This window comes from Salvia splendens, chromosome 13, assembly GCF_004379255.2.
Source record: "Salvia splendens isolate huo1 chromosome 13, SspV2, whole genome shotgun sequence".
Lineage (NCBI taxonomy): Eukaryota > Viridiplantae > Streptophyta > Magnoliopsida > Lamiales > Lamiaceae > Salvia > Salvia splendens.
Window position 1 is genome coordinate 20,257,117 of NC_056044.1, and position 27,505 is coordinate 20,284,621.

At 39.6% G+C, this 27,505-nt stretch overlaps 3 protein-coding genes across 8 annotated transcripts; 1 reads left to right on the forward strand and 2 right to left on the reverse strand.

Annotated features, from left to right (window-relative positions):
* The first annotated feature begins 2,702 nt into the window (after nucleotides 1–2,702).
* Nucleotides 2,703–5,060, forward strand: LOC121763011 (tubulin alpha-5 chain-like). Its single transcript, XM_042159053.1, has 5 exons — nucleotides 2,703–3,090; nucleotides 3,389–3,603; nucleotides 3,781–3,980; nucleotides 4,060–4,568; nucleotides 4,646–5,060. Exons 1-5 carry the CDS (start codon nucleotides 2,978–2,980, stop codon nucleotides 4,956–4,958), a joined length of 1,350 nt encoding a protein of 449 aa, XP_042014987.1. The 5' UTR covers nucleotides 2,703–2,977; the 3' UTR covers nucleotides 4,959–5,060.
* A 47-nt stretch (nucleotides 5,061–5,107) lies between these two features.
* On the reverse strand, nucleotides 5,108–10,479 carry LOC121763023. Of its 6 annotated transcripts, none has more exons than XM_042159070.1 (8): nucleotides 10,327–10,479; nucleotides 9,478–9,603; nucleotides 9,157–9,262; nucleotides 6,448–6,630; nucleotides 5,854–6,315; nucleotides 5,609–5,677; nucleotides 5,448–5,527; nucleotides 5,108–5,360 (listed from the first exon to the last, which is right to left on the reverse strand). In XM_042159070.1, the coding sequence occupies exons 2-7, from the start codon at nucleotides 9,523–9,525 to the stop codon at nucleotides 5,463–5,465; spliced, it is 933 nt and encodes a 310-aa protein (XP_042015004.1). In that variant the 5' UTR covers nucleotides 9,526–9,603; nucleotides 10,327–10,479; the 3' UTR covers nucleotides 5,108–5,360; nucleotides 5,448–5,462. The 6 variants fall into 6 exon arrangements, 5 of the variants coding, with proteins under 5 accessions (XP_042015004.1, XP_042015006.1, XP_042015005.1 ...); XM_042159072.1 differs by having other exon boundaries at nucleotides 9,478–9,589; nucleotides 10,327–10,462; XM_042159071.1 differs by lacking the exon at nucleotides 10,327–10,479 and adding an exon at nucleotides 10,182–10,301.
* An 8,424-nt stretch (nucleotides 10,480–18,903) lies between these two features.
* On the reverse strand, nucleotides 18,904–26,785 carry LOC121762996 (importin-5-like). The gene is made up of 19 exons (XM_042159033.1): nucleotides 25,264–26,785; nucleotides 24,561–24,869; nucleotides 24,388–24,453; nucleotides 24,145–24,309; nucleotides 23,932–24,006; nucleotides 23,684–23,838; nucleotides 23,329–23,464; nucleotides 23,175–23,244; nucleotides 22,964–23,091; nucleotides 22,814–22,870; nucleotides 21,029–21,214; nucleotides 20,840–20,932; nucleotides 20,572–20,657; nucleotides 20,429–20,495; nucleotides 20,272–20,338; nucleotides 20,051–20,187; nucleotides 19,766–19,857; nucleotides 19,607–19,673; nucleotides 18,904–19,496 (listed from the first exon to the last, which is right to left on the reverse strand). Exons 1-19 carry the CDS (start codon nucleotides 26,491–26,493, stop codon nucleotides 19,332–19,334), a joined length of 3,351 nt encoding a protein of 1,116 aa, XP_042014967.1. The 5' UTR covers nucleotides 26,494–26,785; the 3' UTR covers nucleotides 18,904–19,331.
* Between the last annotated feature and the right edge of the window lie 720 nt (nucleotides 26,786–27,505).

Consider the following 27,505-nt stretch of genomic DNA (forward strand, 5'->3'; position numbering starts at 1 on the left):
ATACATTCTGTGTTGTATTATTCATGGCTTCTTTGATCATACTTTCTTTATGCAAATTCATGGGGATCCTCAATATGTATAACCCATCGGTCTAGATTTATAGTACCAGAAAATTGTGCAATCTGAACTAGTGCCTCCCTAGTGGCATGGAACCCTCTCCTTCCACATAACCAATCCTCCTTTTGACATGTTTCTCACCCTGAAGTGACAAAAGTCGTCTGATAACCTACTGCAACAAACATTCCTAGTTTTCAAAGGCTGAGGTGAGATTATCAACGCCCCGACTTAACCTGATTTTAGATGCCATCATGGATTTTATATTGTCATATAAATCTGATATGCAAGTATTTGTGCTTTGTCATCTTAAGGGTGTCCACTATAAGCCGGACACTTCCCATAGCCCCGCCACTTTTTTTGTCCACAACCACTGTTTATTTGTCCGCGCCCACAAAAAAAAAGTGTTCGCAGCTATAAGCCGGACACTTCCAATAGCCCTGCCACTTTTTTAGCCACTTTTCATTTTAATTCATTTTTTGTTTATTTTAAATCAATTATCGGAATGTAAATAATTAGAAACCGAGGTAATACTGAAACGTAGAGAGTGAATTAATGGAGTTTGAAATGAGTGTAAAATGGGTAGTGGAGGAGTGGTATTTATAATACAATTTTTGAAAATAAAAAAAAAACTTTCGGGGGACGGTCGGCGCGCCGATGACTTGCGCCCTATAGGACGGCGCGCCTATAGGCGCGGCGCGGCGAGGCGTGCCCGGCGCGTCCTCGCACTCTTCTCGCCTGAGGGCCTTCCGCCCCAAAAATGGCGTCCGCCTCGGGGCGGACGCTGCCTGCACTATAGGCCAGCGGGGCGTTGGCGGAATGGGGTCGGCCGGCGCGCCGCCTCTATAGTGGATGCCCTAACAAAGACCAACGACAACACTACTGAAAGGATGCAAACTCAATGTAACAATAAAATAAACACAAAATGAGATGAACGGGTTAAGGTATTTGCTCTGAATTGATATGTCTCAACAACAATTTCAAACCCATCCAGATGCCCGTTTCCCATATAGGAGAGAGAAACAGAGTACTATCATCAGAATAATCATAACCCATCCAGATGCTCGTTTTCCGTATATGGATAATCGTGTCTAACACGTGAGCGGTTTATTATCATAGATTCATCCTTGGTATTGGGCTTCTGCATGACATTGGCATTGTGTACGTGAGCGGTTTATTATTATAGATTCGTCCTTGGTATTGGGCTTCTGCATGACATTGGCATTGTCTAGTACTACTTTCGTTCCATAATAGTTGAGTCATTTTGTCATTAGTAGTGAAGTCATTTTGTCATTATGATACGTTCCATAGTTATGGAGTTATTTTTCTTTTTAGTAAATGTCAATATATTTCTTCTCACTTACTTTACTCTCTCACTTTATTATCTTTTCATCTCTCTAACTTTTTTCATTTTCTATTTTATTCTTCATTTACTTAACTCAGTTAACACAATTTTTCTTTTTTATAAATCACGTGCAATAAAGAAATATCTCCACTAGTGCCAGACGAAGGGACATATAGAGTTTAATTTTAGTACGGAACGACATTATTCTGTTATTTTTATTTAACTTTCGATAATAATAACATAAAAGTAGTTACCAGAACATCAGCTGATCCTTAGAGCATCTCCAATGGTGGACGTCCGGTCGGACATCCGGTCGGACGTCGCGACGGGCGACCGGGACGTCCGCCATTGTGGCGTTTAGGTCGGATACGGACGTCCCGTGAGGACGTCGGGTGTCCTCGGACGTCCCGGCGACGGGCGGGCGGACGTCCGCCACTATGGCAAGGGTCGGACGTCCCGGTCGGACGTCCGGAAATTATTATTTAAAAAAAAAAAAAACTCTATATATACGGCTCGTTGAACTTCATTTCAGCGCGGAGTGGGCCGGGGATGTTGGATTATGTAGAGGTTTAGGATGAAGCGTTGCATCCCTTCATTTCACAACCGAAAATAACTGATTGTTGGCGGGTTATAAAATTGCAATTTGGTCATTCAATTATCGAAAATTCCATTTCCGGATGAAGATTTCTGCACAGTAACTTTAATGGAAATTCCATTATCGACCCCAGCCAGGGGCACTGCCCCTTGGACCCCGCTCTCGGGGGCGCTGCCCCCGAACCCTCGTCTAATCATAACGAATTCAAATAAGTGTGCACTCCGCACTTCCAACTTATTTGATGTCTCGTTATAATTATATTGATCAATCAAGTTGATCCAATTACACTAAAATATCCAACAGATTATGTATTTTTCTTTTTTCGAATGACTATGTATTTTGCTTTTTTCTAACTATGTTTTTTTATGTTTTATGAATATGTATTTTTGCCCGTATTTTATTTTCCCGTATTCCGTGTCAAAATTATATTTCCGTTTTTACGTAATTAAATTATTGTGATTTTTTTTATTGCCGGATGTCCTAGTGGGAAGGGCGGTGGGAAGGGCGGATTGTGCAGGGGATGTCCTAGTGACGTGGCAGTGGGATGGAAAGTCCTAGTGACGTGGCAGGAGGTATTTTTGGGATGTCTAGTGGGATGTCCGCCCACTGAAGATGCTCTTACTAGAAATTAATAAGTTCTGATTATAAAATTTGTAAATTTAATACCGAATAGAAAAAGAATGTTAAGTAGAATGTATAAATTTATTATGATCATATTTCCATGAGAGAGGTGGTCATGGCGAGTTGGGGAAGACGACGACGACGATATTTTAGGGCGGTAGTCCCAATTGCGAATTCCATCGAATCCCACTTTACTTGAAGCCACTCCCACTATTTTCCCCTTTCCAGTCAGCCTTAGATATTATTGGAGGAGAGAGAAGGTGCCGAGAAAAAATCTCATTCTTTCCTTGGTCCAATGGCCTAGATTTAGAAAGGACGAGAGAGGGTTTGGCATTTTGGTGCGAAGAAAATTTTGAAAGAAAATGAGAGAAATAATAAGCATTCACATAGGTCAAGCTGGGATTCAGGTGGGAAATTCATGTTGGGAGCTTTATTGCCTCGAGCATGGCATTCAGCCTGATGGCATGATGCCTAGGTATTTCATTCACCCTAATTTCTTGAATTTGTGTAGTAATCTAATGTTTATTGGCGGTTTCTGTTATTATCTTTTTGGAATTTGGGGTCTTTTGTGGGAAAAGTCGATTTTGATTGTTTCTATTGAAGGTAACTACTTTAGGATGGCTTTGCAATAAGCTTTTGTCGAGAAGATGCAAGTAAATTGGTGAAGAAGATGATAGTTTGAAGCTATTATGGCTTTGCAATTACCTCTTCCTGTAAATATAGGTCTACTGAATTGCAAATTGTGATGCATTAGTTTGTTCTTGAACTTGCAGTGATGCCACTTTTGCTGTGGGAAATGATGCCTTCAACACCTTCTTTAGTGAGACTGGTTCAGGAAAGCATGTCCCAAGGGCTGTATTTGTTGATCTCGAACCTACTGTCATTGATGAAGTTAGGACCGGGGGTTATCGCCAGCTTTTCCATCCCAATCAGCTCATATCTGGAAAGGAAGATGCTGCGAATAACTTCGCTCGAGGGCGTTACACAGGTCCGGCAGTTTGTCTCTTTTGCTCAGTCTTGTGTTAAGAATTCTTCATTTTACGCTACTTATGTTTTTCTTGGTTATGTTGTGAAACCTTACATTTGCAGTGTGTTTTCCTTGCTATATCTTAGGATATTGCGAAGCCAGTTGCAATTTGAATTATATTTTCTGATTTCTTTGCAGTGGGAAAGGAGATTGTTGATGTATGCTTAGATAGGGTGCGGAAGTTGGCTGATAACTGCACTGGTTTGCAAGGATTTTTGGTCTTCAGTGCTGTAGGCGGTGGGACGGGTTCTGGATTGGGTTCATTGCTTCTAGAGCGTTTGTCCGTGGATTATGGAAAAAAGTCTAAGCTTGGATTTACCATATATCCTTCGCCCCAAGTGCTTAAACTTAAAATTTGGCTTATTGATGTATTTTCCAGTTTCTATAGTGGCATGCCTTATAGAATTTGAATTGCAGGTGTCGACTGCAGTTGTTGAGCCTTACAACAGTGTCCTCTCGACTCATTCACTTCTCGAGCACACGGATGTCTGTGTGCTCTTGGATAATGAGGCCATTTATGATATTTGCCGAAGGTCTTTAGACATTGAGAGGCCTACATACACCAATCTGAACAGACTGATTTCTCAGATCATCTCATCCCTAACTACTTCTCTACGGTTTGATGGAGCCATGAATGTAGATATCAATGAGTTCCAGACCAACCTCGTACCATATCCTCGTATTCATTTTATGCTCTCATCATACGCCCCTGTGATCTCTGCTGCAAAGGCATACCACGAGCGACTATCAGTCCTTGAAATCACAAACTCGGTCTTTGAGCCTGCGAGCATGATGGCTAAATGTGATCCTAGGCATGGCAAATACATGGCTTGTTGCTTGATGTACCGTGGAGATGTTGTTCCTAAGGATGTAAACGCTGCTGTGGCTGCCATCAAGACAAAACGAACTGTTCAATTCGTTGACTGGTATATAAACTTACTCGTATACCTTGTCGCCATCATCTGATAGGTCAAGACCCGTCATACATTGTTGTACATAACAGGTGCCCAACTGGCTTCAAGTGCGGAATCAACTACCAACCACCATCTGTGGTTCCTGGGGCCGATCTTGCTAAAGTGCAACGAGCTGTGTGCATGATCAGCAACAGCACTGCGGTTGGCGAAGTGTTTTCACGCATTGACCTCAAGTTTGATCTCATGTATGCAAAGAGGGCATTTGTTCACTGGTACGTGGGCGAGGGAATGGAGGAAGGCGAGTTCAGCGAGGCCCGTGAAGATCTGGCTGCGCTCGAGAGAGACTATGAAGAGGTTGGTGCGGAAGGTGTGGATGAAGAAGATGAAACTGAAGACTATTAATGTGTTCAGTTGTAATATCGGAATGTTTTACAATCATTTCAGGATTTATTGAATCATGATGTAAGAAAAATATGTTCAATATGCAGAAGAGATTTGAATTTATAGCATTTGCATCCCAACACACTTGAATGTACAAAATGAAGAGTTTCTTAACACAATAAAAACATGCACTTCTAAGCCCAAAAATACAAATGTACAATGTACACAAACAAACACTGCCCCTATTTATACAACTTTGGCAACATTATACAGAAACATTTGCATAAATATAGGTGAAACCTAACAAAAAGCATACAACTAAAACACCCAAAATGGAGAATAAGTAATTAAATCTGACTCCAAAATCAAAGAAGTTGTGTTGGGATGATTCAAAGTGCAGCAATTTGTTCTTATCAATCCAACCTGCAGTGCCATGGAAACGAAATTCAGCACAAACTATCACACAATTCGGAGGCAGCGAAAAGATACAAGATCACGAAGCAAAATTACCATTGGAATATCCAGTCACTCACTACCAAAGCAGTGAAATCTCAGACTATCGGATTCAGGGTCCAAATTCTCAGCATCCCCTGAAGAAGAGAGTAGATCAGTTACGCATGTATATCAGTGATAAACCGATGCATGACTCTTAAGTTCAGTGATGCACCTACCGTGGGGATTCGCAAAGTTGTTGGCATCTGATGGTAGGAAGGGAGGACCACAGTAACTCTCCAGTAAATCTGATACAGATGTTTGAACTATAACTATTCGATTATATACACCAAATAAGAGAATAAAATCTCATTATGTCACAAGAAAAGCTTCAATACCAACTCAGTTTTAGCTCTAAGAACTCAAGATTTTGATGTTAGTGTGAGTGTGTCTCTGTGTGTGGAGAGAGAGAGAGATATCAGACCCGAGTTGGTGGTGAAATCAGCTGGCAACTCAGAGAAACTTTGCGGGATTTGTGCCAAAAATTCGAAGGAGGAAGTGTCACCATCCATGAGAGTCTCATTAAGATGCTGTGCGTTAGAATCTACACTACTGAAAGATGACACAGATGCATCACCCATCAGAGGACGTGATTCCAGAAAATTGCTAGGTGGACTAAAAGCAAAAGGCGAGCTACCAGCATAACCGGCTCCTGTCTTCACACTTTTCCCGTTTAGCATCTGAGACAGCCCCATATCTAAGTTTTGAGACAGTAGTAAGTTTGGAGAAACATCAATCTTTCTACTCTGACCAGGCCCGTTAATAGCTCCTTGCAGACATGGTTGAATTGCTGATACACAGTTGTTAAACACATTTTCCTGCTGCATGTTCTCTGTTTTCACGGGTCGGACATTTTGTGTAGGGCAGGTAGTCGAGATATGCTGTGCTGCAAGAAAAAAATGTTAAACTTCTTCCAAAAAGGTGATGGCAGCAGCACCAAAGTCCAGTAAATTTTAGAGATAAACGAAAGTAGAAGTACTAGCACGGAATAAGGTATTACGTGGAAAAGGTGTCTTACTTGGTGAAACATGTGATCCATTAGATGGAAGGTAAGGAGCAATCCCATTTAAACCAGTTCTACGCATCAGATCCACCTGTTCAGAAAGCAACCGGTTGAATTCCATTATTTGCTCCTTCACCAACAACTTGAGATAATAAGCCTTGAAAAAATCTTGATTTTCATCTTCAAGTCTCTGCCAAACTGGAAACAAGCAGCAAGCAGGATTAACTGGAGGGACATGTATATGCATTTGAGTACATTCAATTCAAGATGCCCGATACAACAATGACAGAACTATATTGATAAAAAAGTGAAAGGTGGAACCACCGAATGCGTTTGATAATATGGATGCATATGAAACATATTGAACCATGGATAGATAATCCTGAAACCAAAATATTGAAACTGAAACTGATATAGAAAAGAAAGGGGTGAACCCTAACCAAGAAAGGAACAAAATCCTAACCCTCGCGGCACTTGCCAGAACAAACTAATTGATCCCTTAAATACTTCTACCCCGTGATCGCCCCTCAATCTATAGATGAATATATCAAGAGTTCTATTTCAATACAATTCTAAAAGCAATAAAATAATCACTACATAACTAAATCAAATCCACCTGCTATGAATATTAAATCTAAACAATTTAAATAGGAAACCAAATCCAACTGAAATAAAAATAACAAAACTAAAGGTAATCATTAGAACAATAATGAACAAAGATATCTTTCACTGATATGATGCATATTGCGATATCTCGACGTATCAATTGCCCCACTGTCGAAACAGCCTTGCCCTCAAGGCTGCAATCGAATTTGTGCATTAAAGATCGGGTGGGGCTCAAACTCAAAGCTTGTAAACACGACAAAATTTGTAGAACCATTGAAAAGGGAAAGGTGCAAGGAGCGAAAACTTGGGCAAACAACACGGAACAGGAATCTCATATTCCCAAAGATCTACGAGGAGCCAAAACGCAGTGAGCCTGGGCTGTTGGCTGGAGGAGAGTGGTCGTGGCAGCAAAGGAAGCATTTCTTGTGGTGGTGGTGGATGCGGAACATCGAAGCTCTATTGTGCTGGAAATAACTGTTGCTGAGGCAGGGGCGTTGGTATAGGGGCGGATGTCAACTTAGGAGTTGTAGCAAACTGTGGTTGTGGCCGTGGCGGAGATGGTGGAGTGCAGCAGGGGTGCTGGCGCAACAGCAGAAGGTGGACCCACAAGTACGGAAAGTCCCGACGATGAGGTGGTGGCGATGGTGGAGGGCATGGATGCAACGCGGGTACTGGGGCGCTTGCTGTCTGATCAGTTGAAATCTCAACGGGTGAGGGCAAAGACGGAGTAACTGGTGGGGCCAGATCAGTGGGACCATGTCGCAAGGCGACGGCTGCATATAGTGAGCGCCATTTGGAGGAGTGCCCGCACGCTTGCATGCGGATCCTCAACCGCCTTCTTCGATCCCTTGTGCGAGGAACGTTCTCCATTGCGCAAAGTACATTCACCACACCATTTGATACAGAGTGAAATGCGGAACCACCGAATGCGCACAATAATATGTATGCATAAGAAACATATTAAACCATGGATACAGAATTATGAAAATAAATACTGAAACTGGAATTGATATAGAAAAGAAAGGGACGAACCCTAACAAAGAAAGGAACAAAACCCTAACCCTCACGGCACTTGCCGGAACAAACTAATTGATCCCTAGAATACTTCTACCTCTTGATCGTCCCTACGAATATTAAACCTAAACAAATCAAATAGGAAATCAAATCTTAACTTAATAAAATAACAAAACTAAATTAATCATTAGAATAATAAATCAACAAAGGTATCTTTCATATCTTGTAATCTTCTCCGCATCATCGCTAATATGATGCGATATCTAGGCGTACCAAATATAAGTTTTGTAGCCCCAACTAGTCACTTCTGCAATGGAGAGGGATTATGGCACATTATATCTTATCCACGGATACACTAATTGATGCTTCTTTCCAGTCGAGAGTCCAATAAGGTTTAAAAAATAAGATCATAATATAGATGAGACAAGGGTTGTCGGAAATTTCCATCTCTTCATATTCCAACCATTAATAACGGCCGTGGTAATCTAAAAGATAACTTCCATATCTCCATGTTCCAAGGATTTAAAAGCTATCATCGATCTCTTTTTTAGGTTAAACTGCAACAGGAACAAAAATCAAAAGCACCAATGAAGGCCACATCTCTGAAGCCATGGTTTAACAGGTGCATGATATTCGATCAGGATAATGTTCTATTTCTCCCTCTAATAATGAGCTGACTCATTCGTTTGCATTAACACATCATAAAAAGCCAAAAGTACTTCGAAAACTGAAAACTAAACATCATAAAAAATCACTTAATTGTAGAATGTTCCGAAATCATCTCCCTACAATTTTATTCTCTAAACCTTTAAAGTCCACTATAAAAACCAGATAAAGGAGATATGCATTTCCTTCTGTCCGCCTCCAAATTAAGCACGAGCATGGACACAAGCTACTAGCTAGGTAGAAAGTAAATGATGGATGCATGCCCAAATTCATTCAGGTGGATGTTTACACATATAGAAGTAAGTTCTTGCTCTCTCAAATATTCATAAATTAGAAATCAACATTATAACTAACAACTCTATACAGAATTATAAAATACACAGTTAGGTGCTACAAGATACACGTAAGCATAGATGAGATGGAGCCAGATAACTATACCCAATTCAGTAATACACGGCTCAACGTTGCCCTGAACGATGAGGTCGTTAATGACTTCCTTTTTATTCATGTATTGCTGAAGACACTGTTCAATACGATTTTTCACCTGAGACGGAAATAAATGAGAAAGTACAATCCATCAGATAAATCCACTAGTGTTCATTATTCTATCCGCAGGAGTCTTCATTGAAGTCAAAACTGAATCGAATTGAAGCTACATAAATACAGTTGCACAGCATTGATGAATATGCTTCCTTATTACTTTCTATCTTATAGAATATTTAAACCAACCGTTCAAACTAATTCAATTTCAAATCTCACCAGTTGTATATCTTGATTCGATAGTTTTCTCCCCTCCCCGCCAGACATTATTGCAGATAGTGGCCTTCAATGCAATCAGAGTATGAATAAAAAGATAGTCTTTCCGCGACACCTACACTCCCGAATCTTTAGGCGTCAGAGTGGCCATATTTGGCAAAAGAAGCAGAGTACATGGCACAAAGAAACGGAATCAGCTATAAGTCATAAAACTCAAACAGAACTGCTTTTAAGCATCAGACAAGGTAGAATAGTAATCATCACTTAAAATACAGTACATTCATCACAAAAGAAGAATGAAAAAGGAAACCTCGAACATTCCTACTACTATTCTAGGGTTCAGAAAACAATATAAATCAAAAAAAGTTCTTTATTCTGCCTCTCTACTTCTCCCTTTCCTTTACTATTTTTGGTTTGTCAGTTCCAGAATTCGACCAGAAAGATACAAATTTGGAAACAACAGAAGCAACTCAACATTTAACCAAATCAGAAAATCCCATTCATACAAGACTTGATTTTTATCACCTATCAATAATTTTTACATTCTTACAAGAAAAGGGTTCCTAGAGAGAGTATCATTTAAACAAAGAACTATCCAAACTCCAACACAAAACACAGAAAATGAAAGAATCTAACAGAAAAAGGCAGCTAATTTGACGATGATTCAGAGAGAAGATGACTTAGAAAAAGCAAGGAAAGACACGAACCACAAACCCTATTTAATGTAAGCAGCACAGCAGGTATCAATTAAGCACAAATTCATAATAAAAGAGTGAAATTGAGTAAAATCTTGGTAATAAATGAACTGGGCTACATCTTTCCGAAATTAAGTAAGCAATAAATTAATTATACCTGAAGTGAAAGAAGGAAAAGGGAAAAGAAAAGCAGATATGAGTAAAAATAAACACTCTTGTTTTTTGTAGAAAAGAAGTGAATAATTTGTACAAGAACAGGAAGGATTGTGTGAGGATAGTTGTTTGTATTAAGCGTATTTTGATTCAAATATTTGGTCATTTTATTGTAGAAAGGGAAAGCTATGGAGATGACGTGGCTACACACCCATTACATCCCTTCTTTGTGCTCTTCCTTCGTGTAATTCCACTCTCTTCATTAATGTGATTTCTTGATATGCGAATTTACACTAGGCTTTTCGGGGTAATTAAATTTGAGCAAAACTAAACTTATTGAAAAAAAGGGGTAATTAAATTTGAGCAAAACTAAATTAATTGAAAAAAAAATTGAAAATGTGTTTAACAGCTCAAATGAGGTTTTGTTGATCAATAATTAGTGATAATCAACTTTTAATATAAATTGTTTATTGATGTTACTCTACATTTATCATATAGTTTTCCTTTTTGTTTCCGAGGGTCATAACTCATAGTACAAATGAGCATAGTAAGAGAATGAGAGAAAAAAATAGGGGAGTAGTGTTAGTGGATTGTGGGATCCATTTCCTAAATTAGAAAGTTTATATAGTTTTTATATTTAAGGGATGAACCTAAATAGAAATAGTTTATATTTTTAAGAGAAAGAGGTAATATGTTACATACATGGAAATTAGGGCTTTCTAAATTGAGATTAGAGTTTGCACTCGACCAGCTAGAATTGAATTATCTCTCATATATGTTTTCATATCATATAATGTACTATGATATCATTCAACACGTAGGAAGTGCGCAAATGGAATACTGAAACACGAAACATACCAAAAGATCTAAATGAAAATCCACGATTACAAAAGGCTAAAGATATTTATTGTCCACAATTAGTGAAACAAGACACTTGCCACCTTGTTTTCCTTTTTACTAGTAGTATAGTTTGTGCTTCCTAGTTCACATGGAAACTTCACATGACACAAAATGAATGACTTCAAGAAGAAGGATATGTGTTGATCTTGCTTAGCAGTCTTATTTTGTTATTGCAAATACTCTTGTTTTTATGTTGCAAATGTTTCTTAATCATACATAACCAATCAAATCTAACGTGTGATTCTGTAATGAATGATTGCCAAGAAGAGGCCAAATCAATAAGTTAATGCAAGTACTTAAAAATAGGAACATTAAGCTTTTGTGTTTGCTAATGAGTACTAGTAGGATTCAAACAAGAACTTCCAAGCTATGGACCTAAAATGGAATTCTTGAAAGATTTAAATTTAACACAACATTTGGCACATTGTAGGAAAATCCAGGAAGGGTGTCATTGTGTCGATTCATGAGCTCGAAAACAGAAAACTGTGCCTCCTTTTTCCCCTTTTGGACATAGGTGAGCCGTTGGGGTAATTCTTTTGTTTTTCTAGGCTATATTTAACATTCCATAAGTGTACTGGACTCTTTTTTATTCCAGCTTTGGGAGAGACGCATGAGGGTCATGCGTCTCCCGTTAATGAAACGCATGACGGAGATGCGTTTAACATAAATATGCATGAGAGACATGCGTCGTCAATTTTTTTATTTATTTTAGAAGACGCATGAGCGTCATGCATCTTTCAGTAAAACGCATGAGCGTCATGCGTCACTATTTTTTTTATTTTTTTAGACGACGCATGACCGTCATGCGTCTTAGGGAGAGACGCATAAGGCTCATGCGTCTCTAATTTGCATAAAACAGACGGACTAGAGGCAGTAGCTCCTATTTCTGCGCGAGAGAAATAGAGGGATGCGAAACTGAAGCGATTTCTTGGTGAAATTGGCGATATCCCGTCATATTCCGGTAAGTTTTCTTCAATCTTTCAACATTTCTCCCTTATTTATTGTTTATTTGCATAATATTAGGGTTTCTAATAAATTTATCTTAAATTTACTAAATTAGGGTTTATAGAAAAAAATTATCTCTAATTGTTGTTGGTTTGTATAGATATTTTTGCATAAATCATGCAAGTATTTGTGAATTTATATTGGGGTGGTAGAATAGTTCAACTTCCTCAAGTGGGTATTTGTTATGATCCTCCTCATGCGAGAGCCTCCATCGTATTGAATTCGTGTGTTTCATTCTCTGAATTAGTTGCAATGATATGTGCTAAGAAAAGAATAGATTCATATCAACACTCCATCGAAATATCATGGAGGCATTGTCTCTTTGGTACCGGTACGAGTTATATATGTACTGGGGTTGACAGTGATGAAAGTGTGATGTTTATGTTCAATGTGGCTCTAAATTCTACTCGTCATATTGAATTATTTGTTGAGTATTTGTCTGTTGGAAATTTAGAAATCCCACCAGTTGTTAATTATGGTGTTGGATCATCTACGAGGGTTGAACATATGAGCTTTGATTGTGGTATGAATGAGCAAGCAGATGTTGCAGATGTTGGATTGAATACTCAAGTGGATGTTCAAGATAATGTTGATGTTCATGTTGTACGAAGAGACCTTGATCCACCATTGTCCTCATCATCATCTGATGTCATTTTAAGTGATGATTCTCCAGGTGATGTTTCTAGTGATGAGGAGATAGTGTATAAACCTGTCGTGCAAGGGGAACAACCACATCCAGAATACGTTCACAGTAGATTGAAATATTTTCGCAGACTACCGAGTGGTCCTTCTGAGGTACCTGATGTTGGTAATGAACACAGTACTATGTACTGGGATGAAGCACACCCGTATCGGATTAATGCGGGAATAAAATTTGATAGCAAGCTGCATGTGAAGACTGCTATTACTATGTAGAGTCTGAGGCAACACCGACAATTTAGGGTGGTTGAGAGTAAATTAAGAAGGTGGCATGCCGTATGCAAATATCCAGCAGGGAGGACAGAAGATGGGGTAGCTATTATCAGCAAGACCGACGCTGAAAAAGCGAATGAATAGAGGCCCATGATGATGTGGGAAATTAGGAAGTTTCTTTTACACAAAGGGCCCATGATGATGTGGGAAATTAGGAAGTGGGTGGGACGCCATAGTTGTGAAGGTCATCATAATGATAGAGGACATGCTAACTTTTCATCATCAATGATTGCTTTGTGTATTCTCCATCAATTGCTAAAAAAATGCAGAGTACAAAGCCGCAGCCGTAAGAAATTTTGTTCATGACAGATTTCATGTGGTAGTCAGTTATAAGAAGGCATGGTATGCACGGAGAAGGGCTATAGAGATTGTATTTGGTGGATGGGAGGAGTCATTTAGGGATTTGCCAAGCTACATGCTTGAACTGCAGTCAAGGAATCCAGGCACAATTGTTGAGTGGAGGCACAATGAGTTGTTGAGCCAGGGACGTAATAAAGTCTTCTATTACGTTTTCTGGGCACTTGGGACTACTATACATGCTTTCCAAGAGTGCCAACCAGTTTTAATAATAGACGGGACTCACCTTCGAGGAAGATTTAAGTTAAGTTGCTTGTGGTGTTGATGCTAACAAGAAATGTCTGCCGATTGCATATGCTGTTGTTGATGAAGAAACTGGCGACAGTTGGGAGTGGTTTTTGGATCATGTAAGAATTCATGTGGTGAAATACTAAAGGGAGGTGTGCATCATTTCGGATAGGCATAATGCGTTCTGATGAATGGAAAAAGCCGCTGATATGTCACCACAAATTTTGTTTGATCCATTTGAGGAAAAATATCTTGACGAAACTTAAGGGTAAGGGCTCTAATGTGAAAGGCATGGTATGGGCATTGGGTGTCACAACTCAAGTACGTAAATACATGCGAAGGCGGCGTGCACTATGGGAGGAAAGTCTTGTTGCGATACACGAGCTCAACTGCTCAACAAAGTCAAAAAAGAAAATTGGTCTCTTTGTTACGATGATGAACTGAGATGGGAGTGACCTCAACAAACATGCCAGAGAACTACAACAAAGTGTTGAAAGGTATAAGAGAGTTGCCAATTAGATCTTTGGTTGATCTGACATTTTGGAGAACAGTGCAATGGTGGGCAGATAGAAAAACAGAAATACAACATATCGAAGGTCGATTAACCCCGTGGGCGAGGGACAAACTTGCTGCGAATGATGCGAAGGGGCAACTACATTCCTGTTCAGTACTTGACCGAGAACTAGGTCATTACCAAATTCTAAGTCGTCCACGTTTAGAAAATGGACAGGCAAAGGGCAATAACAGACAAGAGGTCGAGTTTTTGGATTCAAAGTGCACTTGTGGGAAGTGGAAGATGTGGAGAGTTCCTTGTTCACATGCGTACGCCGTTGCTAGATATAGAGGTAACGCTATGTTTGAACTCATTGATAAACACAACCACAAAGCTACATGAGAAGCAGAGTACTCTGGTGGCCCATTTCACGCACCAAGACACGAAGACTATTGTGCTAAACCTGGATGGAAATTGCGTATCACCCCTGAGCAGTTACTTCCTCGAAAGCGCGGACGAGGCAGAACAAGGAGGATTCCTAATCAAATGGATGCCCGCGAGGAAGATGAACCGAGAGCTCCCCGCAAGTACAAGAATTGCGGCGTAGAGGGGCATGACCGAAGAAATTGCTCAGTCGGTCGTGTTATGTAGGAGTTGTTGACATTTGCAGTGCAGGTATTTTTTTCTTCTCAATTTTTGATTTTCATATATTTAATTTACCTTTATTTGTTGGTTCGTGTTATGAGAAATCATACTCTTTCTGTTGTAACAGGACTTGTTGGTGAAGACAGTGTTTTTACTGCGGTAGGATAAAAAGCAAGTTGTGGTCTTGCTGCACCTTTTTTATGTAATGGTTTTCTCATTTTGTGGATGGATTGATTGAATAATTGAGCTTTGAGTACACTATTATTTTGTCTAATTGGGCGTACCTACATTTTCTTAATCTTAATTGAAGTACACTATTATTTTGTCTAATACTAGATTATCACATTAGATAGGATGGATCAGGAGCTTTAATCCATGCATCAATAATTATTACGTTTATTTTTTTATTTTTGATTTATTAAATATGATTGCTCAGTTCATAAAAAAATGAATCATAAAACTAATTAATTAGGGGGAAGATATTCGGTTGTGATATGTTATGCCAATTTTATATATTCGTTTACAATAGTGTATATTATAGTAATTTAAGTAATTACAAACTTATTTGGAACTTAAATAAAATGGTGAATGTTGCCATGATTCAAGTTTGCTTTGGACACTTGTAGTGTATTTGCAGGATTCTGTTATGTACATATCTTTCCATAGTTATATGATTGATTTCAGTTAACAAGTGCAATTTTTTGGGCCATTTCAAAATTCGTCAAACCATACAAAAATTCCAACTAACTAATACGACAAAGTGAACAAATAGAAGATTCCGCTTCAAGATGAAAAAAAGTTCAGGTGTCCTCATTAATTGTACTTAGCAAAATACATTCACTGCCAAAAAAATTTGCATTTTCAACAAAAGTGCATCACCCTTGCCATGTCTATAACCTATCACTTTTATCTCCAAATTTTATGAAACCAGGATAACGCAGAATAGCAACAAAAGATGACAGTTGCTACTTATACGACAATGAAGTGTATTTCGATAATTCAATCCCCTTATTTTTACTGGTTGACAATCTCTTGTACACTTTGCTCATGATCTTCTCAACCCCGCCGCGTGATGAACCCTCCGCAACTGGTCGAGGTTGGACATGGATGTTATGAACAACATCTTCTTCCTCATTTTCCTCTTCTCTTTCATCATTTTCTTCTTCTCCTTCATCATCATCTTCTTCTTCAACTTGTACAGGAGGCACAAACTGATAATTTTGGAAGAATGAATCGACTGATGCTCAGGCTCCACTCCATTGCGGCACATCTTGGCTTTGTGAATAGGGGCGACGATTCCAATCAAGCTCAGGCTGGCTTGGAGAATACAGGGGACGGTCCCAGTGTGATTGAGACTCATGCGTCGGATATAAAGACCACTGAGGTGGGTCATGCTCTGGATTCATCGGCTCTGGTACTACATAATCGGGATGCGGCTGCGACATCCTAAACTGTTTTGTGAAACCATGTCCACCAGTCCTAACACCAGTCACTCCACGACGTGGTGGAATTACTTGTGGTTCATAAGGCATGACCACATCTTGGTGTTGGGAAGCCGAGTACTCCATGACATCAGCGTGGTTTGTAGACTGAAGGACATGCCTAGCAATTTCTCGAATCTGTCGCATTCTTGGGTCTATTTCTTCTTCAGTAGTTAAATGTCAAACCTGCTGAAAACCCTCTGATAGAAATCCATGGGTTTCATCCTAAAACCAATTGGTTATAGGAGGAGGGGCCCATGAGGCTTATATACTAGTTTCAGTTTTCTCTTGACACCGATGTGGGACAGTTATATGTTATATTTTTAGTTTCAATTGCCAACACCCTCCCTCAAACCCTTCAAGGTGAACCTTTGAGGGGTTGGACTTTTTTCTAATCGATTGGACAATCGGCCCAATTTTTCTTCGATCGGTTGAACCACTTGGCCCAAATTTTTAAGTCCAGATATACTGCTGGGTCAGTCATTTTTTCAGTTTCGGCCCAGATATACTGCAAGGTCAGTTAAATATGACCCACAGTCGGCGACCCGCTCTGATACCATGATAGAAATCCATGGGTTCCATCCTAAAACCAATTGGTTATAGGAGGAGGGGCCCATGAGACTTATATACTAGTTTCAATTTTCTCTTGACACCGATGTGGGACAGTTATATGTTATATTTTTAGTTTCAATTGCCAACACCCTCAACCTAGATAAAAAAATCATACAAATATAAATACGAAACAATCTATAACACATGAAAGCATATAGTTTAATATAACAAACTTACAAGTAATCTCATCGAAGAAGCCGACTCGTTCATCCCAGCAGTTGACCGTACCCCAGGTTGAGTCAGGTACGTCACTGTTATCTTGTTATACCACGCCATATACCCCGGACTCATAGGAATGTTCATGAACTTTGAAAACTTGTGTTGTGCCATCTTTCAGTAGTTTATTTGAAATGTGCTTTTTCTGAAGATATAGCACTGACGGATCTTCATGTCCATATAATAATTGTCCGCTAGAACTTGAAGTTTCCATCTAATCTAATAACATATTCACAAAACAACAATTACAAACTCACATTTAAAATACAAATAACATATAAATTCAAATTCATCATCAAACAATAAAACATTATAAACCAAATGATTCACTCCTAATCCATTGAATACTATATATTAGAAACTCCAATTCATCACAATTCATTATTTATAAGGCCTAATTTACATATAACTACTAAATTAGAAGGTTAAATTACAAGATACATTTCAACCCCCACTCTCTTCTCCAATAACAACAAAAATCACAACACCAAGCATCTCAAACATATCAAAATCTATACAATAGAATGAATTTCACCAATAAAATCCATTACAATTAACAAAACAACAAAACATCGGTCAAATTTGAACAATTTGTTATAAACCCTAATTTACAAAATTGAGAGAAACATACACAAAATATGCAAATAAGCTACAAATAAGGGAGGAATGTTAAAAGATTGAAGGAAACTGACCGGAATATGACGGGAAATCGCCAAGAAATCGCTAAAATCGCGTCTGCTATCTTTCTCTCTCGCGTCTGCTATCTTCCTCTCTCGCGTCTGCCCTTTCTGCCTCTCTCGCGTCTGAATTGTGCAAATTAGAGTCCCTAAGACGCATGAGGGTCATGCGTCGTCTAAAATAAAAAAAAAACAAGCGACGCATGATGGAGATGCGTCTCCTTCTAAGACGCATGATGGAGATGCGTCTCTAATGCGTCTTTAAAAAAATGAAAAATTGAAAGACGCATGAGAGTCATGCGTCTTTATGTAAAACGCATCTCCGTCATGCGTTTCATTAACGGGAGACTCTCCCAAAACCAGAACAAAAAAAAAAAGTCCAGTACACTTATGGAATGTTAATTATACCTTAGAACTACAAAAGAATTACCCCGTGAGCCATTACATATGCAGAAACCTTATCTAAGTAGCTGCAATCCTCTCACGAAGAAGCTCGAAAGTGGCTTGTTATTGTCCTCAAAGTATGTTGTGGAGTATATTAGAAGTGAGATTGGTACTTGTCTGGGAAAGACTATGAGAAACAGAGTGCGTTTTTTATTGGAGAGGGTCTGTTCAGACCTCTCTTCTGGTTGACAATGTTTCGTATCTTCAAAAAGAGCACCGGGTTGCAAGTGATGCTAAGTAGTCCTAGCATTTGAGGCGCGAAGGAGGCATGCTGCCTCGCGAGCAGCCACTTCAGCTGCGTCGAATGTGCCCAACCACATTAGTCCTTAAGGCATGATAGAGTTTATCCTTAATGCACAATCCTGCTTATTTCCGTTTTGTTTGAGGGAAAATAATTGAGATTTGATAAGATTAAGGTTTATAATTTAGACAGGAGTAGTTATGACAAACAAAATACACAATTCTAGATTAACACAACTCATATGTCGGCTCGAGGAAATACACAGAAATTTGAAACTCAAAAGACAACATAAATACATTTTGAACCAAAATAACAAAGCCAAAAACGCATGTATATCTGAATCCGTGTATTAAAAAATCTGTGTTATAAACAACATGATGAGACCAAAACTGCGACAGATTTTGCCTCTCAGACAAAACCCCGACTGCACAAATGAACCAAACAAAAATATCTCACGAACCACAACAGACCTCTTTGGTTGGGGAATCTCCATCATCCCCGATCTCACTGCAGAAAGAGGAAAGACAACAAAACTCATTTTCCTTTTGGTGATTGAAAACTGCTTTATACAAGAGACTCTACATATGCATCCAAGCTCAGCCAAACAACCAAACAGGTTGATGCACAAACCATTTGCAGGTGAACACTGCATCATCTCTCATCTGAAAGAATTAACAAACAATATACGAATGAGATAAATACGGAGGAGAAGACTGCTGCCCTTTCTCAGCCATGACTCTACGATGGCAGAATCGACTGCAATGCAAGCTGTTGTTGAGGCTGTAAGGACGACCATGTCGAGGCAAGGGTTGATGGAGGCAGTGTATGTTGTAACTGTCTCAACAAATTAATCATTCGATTAGCTGTTTGCTCTGTCGCAAGATCTTTTCCTGCACAGATAACCTGCAATGGAGATGTCACAATACTGAAATAACGAAGTCCAGTAGCTGAGTTATGCGTACAGAAAAGTTTTGGCGACACAGAAAGCGAGAAAAAGGGGATACAAAACTAACCTCAGCAAATACAGAAACAATTTTAGGGAGATACTGGTTGTTGGGTCCCAAAACGTCTGTATCAGACCTGTCGCAGCAGACAAGATTGTCAAATGTTTAAAGTGAAGTTAAAAGTTATGATTAAAAATATTTGGAGGCGGAGTAATGTAAGGCGCTCACCTCTCAACCATTGAGCAAAGCTGGTCGTGAACAACTTTTGCTTCAATAATATCATTTTTAATTGGCAAGCAATTCAGCCAGGCAGGAATTACCTATGACATAACCAACCATTATATGCGAGGCATTAATCGAATATCCTGATAAGTGATAACACTACACAGAGCTGAACCAACTGAGCAGACGCACAAGCACTTCATAGTCAAGATAGGATCTCTATATAATTACTCTTTACAGTTATACAAAAGTTTCATTCTAAATTTATGAAACTGATAACAAACTGAATACCTGAGCTGAATCAATGCTGTCACGATGGAATTGGCATATCTTTCCCAGAGCGGAGACAGCATTATCATATGCCATCACATTTTCCGGCTGTGAAGCATTGGGATGCCTGATAACAACATTTAGCCTTGAAAGAGCCTCTGTACAAAGTAATAGCCAAATGCAGCATAAGATATCAAGAAGAAAAAGTGTATTCTCCATGCATGTGTGCAATCACATCTTACCTCCAACAAGTGGTTTAAATGCAGAACCACCAAACTCGGCACACACGCCAAGTCCATATACAGCAGCCTGAGAACAAAATTGAGGCAACTCAGATGCACACATAACATAATTGGCATCGGGTGATAATCGAACTGACTATTTAAGATGTAAGCAAACCTGCCGAACATCTGCATTTTCATCATTGCATGCTTCAAAGAGGAAAGGAAGGTATGTGTCGTAATACCTGATTTACATAAAAAGAAAGGCATAAGAAATTACAAAACTTCAACCAAATCAAAATCTATGGCATCCATGTATACTTGAGAGCTGCTTCACGGCACTGTTCAGCCACGTCATCAAAAATGCAAATAGCAATTCTTCTCTCTTCAGCAGTCTTATCATTACCCTGCCAAGAATGGGGGGAATACACTCTTAGACAAAAAGAAACACAAACAAAAAATATATATATATGAACTTCTGGTACTGTTAAATCATCTTCCGCAATTCCTTAGGGATCATCTTCAACAGAAGTAAGCCATAGCCATAAAAATGGAGGCCATAGTGACACAAGTCACAAATGAGACGTACCCACATCGGCATCAGATATGATGACAATTCTTCGAAGAAAGGCAAGAAGGAGGCCTTAAATGTTTTAATCAAGGTTCCCAAAATTTCTCCAACCTGAACAAGCATACAGAATTGTAATCTCAGTTAAAAATTTTAACATAATTTTAAAAAAAGAAAACAGCTATGAGGAGCACAGAAATGATGACTAACTTGGTCAAACACTTCTTCTTCTTGCTCGTTTTCCTCTTTTAGCAATTCTCCTTCCTCTGCATCAAAATCTTCAGCTTTGGCTCTCTCAGATCTCTCTCCTTTTCTACTTGAGCTAGCAGTAAGCACATGTTTTATCTCTTCAACAATGCTTCTAACCTGACCCTCGTCTAAAAGCAGTCCAGAAATCTGAGAGGAAGAAGGCAGAGTGAATGGTTATAAAAATAAGGATAGCCCTTCGTGCATGAAGCCCATATCATATCAAATCAATGAGGAAAAATAAAATAAGCAAATAGCTCTCATAGATAAGGAGTGAAAAGATTTCTAAATATCTCATCTAAATCAAAGCCCCGAACTGCACTGAGGATTATCGCTATATGTGCCAAAGCAGAAATCTAGCAGTCAATATAAATATAAATTCGAGTTGCTTAAGTGGAAAATCTACTGCTACAGCTGATGATATCTAAATGATTGAGACGTAAAACTAAATATTTTGAGGAGCCCAGGCCTCAGCTAAACTAGAGTTGTTCAAGATGTAAAATCTAGCTGTCATCAATGTTATTAAAAAGCGGCCATGGCGCCGCCGTGGCGCCATTGCGTGGCGGGTTTCGGAAAAAACGCCATCGCCACGAGCTGCCACAAAACTTTTTTATGGCGACCGCCATTTGCCGCCATGAGTGAGGCGCCATGGCGGTGCCATGGCAGTTATGGCGTCACTTTTGGTTGGGCTGCCCCAAACCTCAGCCCAATTACCAAATAACACGGCCCAAATGATTTTTAACCCTTAACCCGGCCCAAACCCGGCCCAAATAATGAAATAAAATGCCAATTAAGTCAAAATCTAGGGTTTTTTTTCATAATATCTCTTTCCCTCTCAAACAAACCCAACCTGCTGCGCCCCCAGTCCCACTGCCCTAGTCACGTCGCCGCCGCCTGCCGGTCCGTCTAGAGCAGCCCACTGCCCAGATTTTGAAGGTAACCGAAATTGTACCAGATTTTCTAATTTGCATGCCCTTTTAATTGGAAGATGAAGAAGTTGGGGATGAAGAAGAAGGATCTACTTCGTTGGAGGACGATGATATCGATGAGGATGAGGATAACTATCTTGTGGAGGATGACTATGTTGGGGATGGTGATGATTGAGGATGGTTTTAATTTAGATTTGATATGTATTATGAATTTGTGATGATGACTTTATATTTTGATTGTTGAACTAAGACTTATTATGGTAGGCATATTATATAATTGCTTATGACTTTATGCTTTATTTATTGTTTTAATAGTTGATAACTTGATATATTACAATTTTTATTATTTTCTAATTTTTTGAATTTATATTTACATATATTACTAATATTTTATTAATTTATTTATCGACCGCCATATCCCGCCATACTGATACGCCATATCCCTGTGGCGGTTTTTGGGCTCACCGCCGTAAGCCGCCATACGCCATCCATAACATTGGCTGTCATTAATTATTGAAGAACATCTCTCTGGAAACTAATCACTTTGATAAACCCAGGCATCAGCTATAACACAAAAACAAGAAGTCTGCAGCATAAACAAAATCAACTGAAGATGTAAAACCTAGCTACAATTAACTCTCGCACTCACAGTCTCCTTTGTAATTGTGAAACAAACATAGAATTTCCGAGAAGATGGATTAGTCTTTGTCTTGCATCTATTAGAGCTTTTAGCAAGCATACAAGATGAAGGGGCAGAAACAATAAACATCAAATATGAACCAACTAGTTAAGGTGGCCCATATTGGTTATAAGTACCCACCTGGACACATTCATTCAGTGCACCCAGCATATTTGCACATATCTCTGTATCAGGCTCCTGCATGACAAAATAAAATAGCTTATGTAACAGTGCACATATCAAGGATTGCAACCAAAATAAGCTTCTTCACAAAAGAAGGTTAGCCAGCACCTTATGTAGAGCTTCTATTAAGGCAGGAATAATGTAGTCAGACAACTGCTTAACATATTGCTCATTGCGGCCCTGAGCGATACCTTTCTCCACAGCCAATTTTGCAGATCGTAATAGCTCCGGCATTGCTAGAAATCAACAGCAAATAATCTTTAACACGTATGGCAATGTTATACAGCAAGAAGCACAAAATTTAGCAAGTCTATAATACCTGAAACAGCAGCTTTCCTGACTTCTTCATGGAAATAAAATTTCAAAAGGGGAACCAAAATTGGCACAATCTATACCAATTATGACAGAGAGTGACAATCTAAAACAGTTCCAACTATCATATACAAAGTAAACACCAATGTACATTCACCAACCTGATCAATCCATGGGTAGAAACCATCTTTTAACTCATCAGCATAGCAACACAGCATATTACAAGCAGTGGCCTTCTCTTCGAGGACACTGGTTTTAATTCCTATTCTTTTATCACCGAGTGTGATGGTTTCCATGCTGGAATATAGTAAAAAATTGAATTAGAAATTGGAGCTAGGCAAAAAAGACAAAATTAAGCAGGATAAGTTTAGACAGTCAATTCACGAGTGTAGAGTAATAGCAAGAAACAATAACACAAATATGATCAAATATATTAAAGTGGTTGGATTTGGGAGTTCCCCATTGCACTTAAAGTGTCACTAAGCATCCATATCAAGTAAAATGAATGAAGGAGACCTTTCATCATCCGATTCATCAATTTCATTGTCAGAATCAGCAGATGTGATGGTCACGTCAGGCTTTAGCTGGGCAGATTGAATCAAAGGAGGCATGACTATGCTCATGTAAGGTAAGAAATCCTGCCCCAAGCACTTGCAAAGTCTGGCCCATGCCTAAAGCAGAAAATAAGGTAATAGTTACAGCAAATATAAATAAGCAATATAAAGATATTCAAGCTCCTCAGCATTCACGGAAACATAGCATACTTGTAACATGTAACTAGTAGTGGGATCATCCGTCTCCATTTGTGATCCTTGCAATGAACAAAGCACATCCATGACCTTCAATTGGAAGAGGGAGAGGTGTTAAAAGGAAGCACGACATGATAAATTGTATAGATTATATTACATAAGTAAAAAGACAAGAAGTAAAGCATCATGCAAAAACAAAATGTGAGAACTATGTCACTGGTTCTTCACCTTCTTAGCATCCTCCTTAAATATATCCTTTCCAACAGCCATCCCTACCAAGCTGATGCACTCCATTGCTTTCGCACGAAGCATGCGGTTAGACTTGTCTGTTGCATTCACCAATATAGTTTTCAGGTAAGGCATAACTGCATCATAGTATTTCTTGAAGAGTTCCTGCCAGAACATCCAGCGATTAAGCAACTAAGTAGAGCAATTATTACTAAGTCACAGAACCAATATTCATTGGCGTACCTGAGATGAATCTGCAACTGATGCCAATGCAGTTAAGGCACCCTCCTGTACCATTTGTTGGGAATTCTGCAATTTAGAGCACATATCTACTTTAGATTATTATCACATATGCACTCCAATAGCTAAAATTCATGTAACTTGTTTATTATATATAATTTGTCAACTGTTTGGACCTGCAGCAATATAAGTAACTTGTGAACTATCCCGTCCAAGTAAGGTGTCAAAATTTCTGGAGTACAATTTTCGCTGAAGTTGAGAACAGCTGAGGCTGCATGTGCCTGCACTCGAGGATTTTGGAAATCGTCCATAGATGCAGCCAGTGCTGGCAGCACCCGTTGATGGTACTGAACTTGCAAGTCTGGACCCAAATCAGTTGACAGCTGGCCAATTGCATTAATGGCAGCCCATCTCACACGAGGATGAGGATGTTGAAAAGAATTCAAGACCATGTTCACGACTTGCTCCAAATTCTTAATCATTACCTACATAAATAGATTACAAATGGAAATCAGTCAACAAAAAAAGTTACAAAGCTAGGCCAACAAAATCACAGCCTTAATGAAATCAGTTTATAACAAATACAGTAACTCTTTTCCTAATTGACGAATGAAAAAACGAAGACAAGCAATTATCACCATGACCATCAATGAACAAGACAGTCTAAACATGCTCTTCTTTCCCACCAAAATTTGTGATGGAAGATAAAACATGAAGTAAAAACTAATACCCTAAACTGCTATGTCAAATACTACATTAACTATAGCACCCTACCACGTAACAAGTGTTGTACAGATATGAACATAAGTCAAACACCACTGAGTTCAAATGCCACAGCAAAATTTGGCCACAAATATGAAATGCTCATCATATTTATACCTTGGAACAACCCTCAGCAATCTGTGCAAGCGCAATGAGAGCGGCATGATGCTTCTGCCACTCAGGAGCAGATAGATAAGCCTGCAACTGATCAGACGCCACAGGAACAATAGTGTTCCCACCAAGTGAGATTGCCAGCCTATCCAAACACTCCTGCCCAACACTGTAGTTACTCGTCTCGCCTGCATCCTCATCCTTAGTCTCTGCACTGTGCCACGCTGGATCATCCTCCACATCCGTAAGCATCTTCATCAAGATAGCAAACAACCTGCTAATGAATTGCGGCATCTTCCGCATCATTCCAGGCGCTCTCTCCCGCGCTTCAGCAAGCGTGATCACGAATTCAATAGCCAAATGCTGCGTCCCTTCTTCCAAGCTCTCGGCCTCCGCTATCTGCAGCATCGACCCCACCACGTCGACAATCTGCCGGCGTAAGAACCGCGGCTCCGTTCCTGCCAATTCTATTAGCAGCTCCAAAGCCTCCTGCGCTGTGGCTTCCTGCCCCGAGTTCAGAGCCTCAGTCAACGTCCTCATCATGGCCGGAAGCAAATCCTGGAACCTATCTCGATCATTGGAGCTCGATAAGCACTGGATGAAATTGATAACAGCGCTCAGAGCAGCAATCTTCACATCCGGATTGGGGGAGTTATTCAGCACATTCAGGAACACCGTGTGCAAATCAGTGATGTACGGAATGAGCGTTTCTCCGATTAATTGAGCCAATTGCGAGAACATCAGGAACGACGATTCCTGCAATTTGGGGGAAGTAGCAGTCACGCATTGGAACATGAAGGGCAGAATCTCCGGCCACTGGTTATCGGGTATAAGCGAGGAGGCAAGCTCGGAAATGGTATCGCAGAGCTTCTTAATAATCGATTTCGATTCCTCCCTCTGGATAGCAGAGAGGAGGATGTTCTTCACGGCGGAGCGAGTCGACTCGGTGAGGTGCGGCCAGATGAAGGATTCATCCCGAGTCAACTGCTTACGGAGGAGGATTGTCGCCATGGCGCGCGACTCGAGGTGGGCGGAGGAGGAGAGCAGGTGAGCGAGCTTGAGCGCGAGCGAGTTAGGATCGTTCTGCTTCAGCAAATTGAAGATCGACTCAGCTTGGGAGCGCTGCTCGTTGGCGGAGGACATCAAATGGAAGATCAAGGTCTCGAAGGGGGCCGGGTCGGGACCGAGAACCGCCATCAGCTGCGCTTGCTGGAGCTGAGTCGACTCGGCATCCATCGCACTGAGTCCCGGCGATTCAGTAATTAGGGTTTTTTTTTTCAATTTATTCGCGATATGTGTCTCTCTCTATCTCTCTAACGGAGGCCGGCAAGTGGATCGAGGAATCTCACACACAGAGACCACGCAGTGGAGGTGTATCTGTGAGGGAGGATAAGTCTGCTATCCGTTTTTTATGCCAAACGAGGAAGGGAATGTACAACTAGTCAATGCGCGGAGTACAAGGTATCGAACTGGAGGGAAAATAAAGCGGTCTGATGATGATAACGGTGGGGCTAATTACGGCAAGGTATGTTTGAATTATGCTTCGCTGGTGGCATCCCAAATATGAAAAACTCCACAATGATTATTGAATGCACAAATAGGAGTATTTGCCATTTATTTTTCTATTTTTAATCCTTTCGTCTTTGTCTTTGAGTGTACTCAAATGTGAAATACTACATGGTTTTAGACAAATATAACGGGAAGTTAGAATTATTTTTTATTTATGTATGGAGTTAGAGAGGTCAGTACACCTTAAATTGATAACTAATAATAAATCTAGTTCATCCGATCGTAAAATAAAAGATTAAGAAGAAATGAGGGTTGAGGTTTCTCGGGGACAGTTCGGATATCAACAATTACATTAGAGCATTAGCAATAAAAGGGCCGATCGAGATGCCTTGAGATTCCCCCTCCATTGCACAGAATGAGCCAATCAAAGGCACCTCCCATATGGCCGATTCACATTGGTCGATCATCGACAACCCATTGTGGGGATATAGCTGATCATCAGCCCTTACATTTTTTTTTCTCATTATTTTCTACTATAAAACCCACATCTCATTATTCCATTTCTCACACCAACATCTTTGTGTACTCTTTTTACTCCAATATTGTAATACAACGAAGATTTGTGTATTAATATTTTGCATTTTAATTTATTTAATTTGATAAAATATTAAATATAAAGTGTAAACATATTAAAATAAAATAGTAACGATGTGAAAATGAAATAGGAAGTAGGATAGGC

Coding starts and splice junctions, on each gene's coding strand:
- LOC121762996 (XM_042159033.1), bottom strand. CDS start 26,493: ATGGATGCCGAGTCGACTCAGCTCCAGCAAGCGCAGCTGATGGCGGTT. Junction 24,007..24,144: donor TTAAGGAGGATGCTAAGAAG/GTGAAGAACCAG, acceptor TTCCAATTGAAG/GTCATGGATGTGCTTTGTTC. Junction 20,496..20,571: donor TGCCGTGAAGCAGCTCTCAA/GTATACATGGAT, acceptor TATGTAAATCAG/GTATTACGACACATACCTTC.
- LOC121763023 (XM_042159070.1), bottom strand. CDS start 9,525: ATGTCTGGCGGGGAGGGGAGAAAACTATCGAATCAAGATATACAACTG. Junction 9,263..9,477: donor CGAATCAAGATATACAACTG/GTGAGATTTGAA, acceptor TTTCCGTCTCAG/GTGAAAAATCGTATTGAACA. Junction 6,631..9,156: donor GCCGTGTATTACTGAATTGG/GTATAGTTATCT, acceptor GCTTGTTTCCAG/TTTGGCAGAGACTTGAAGAT.
- LOC121763011 (XM_042159053.1), top strand. CDS start 2,978: ATGAGAGAAATAATAAGCATTCACATAGGTCAAGCTGGGATTCAGGTG. Junction 3,604..3,780: donor CGCTCGAGGGCGTTACACAG/GTCCGGCAGTTT, acceptor ATTTCTTTGCAG/TGGGAAAGGAGATTGTTGAT. Junction 4,569..4,645: donor ACTGTTCAATTCGTTGACTG/GTATATAAACTT, acceptor TGTACATAACAG/GTGCCCAACTGGCTTCAAGT.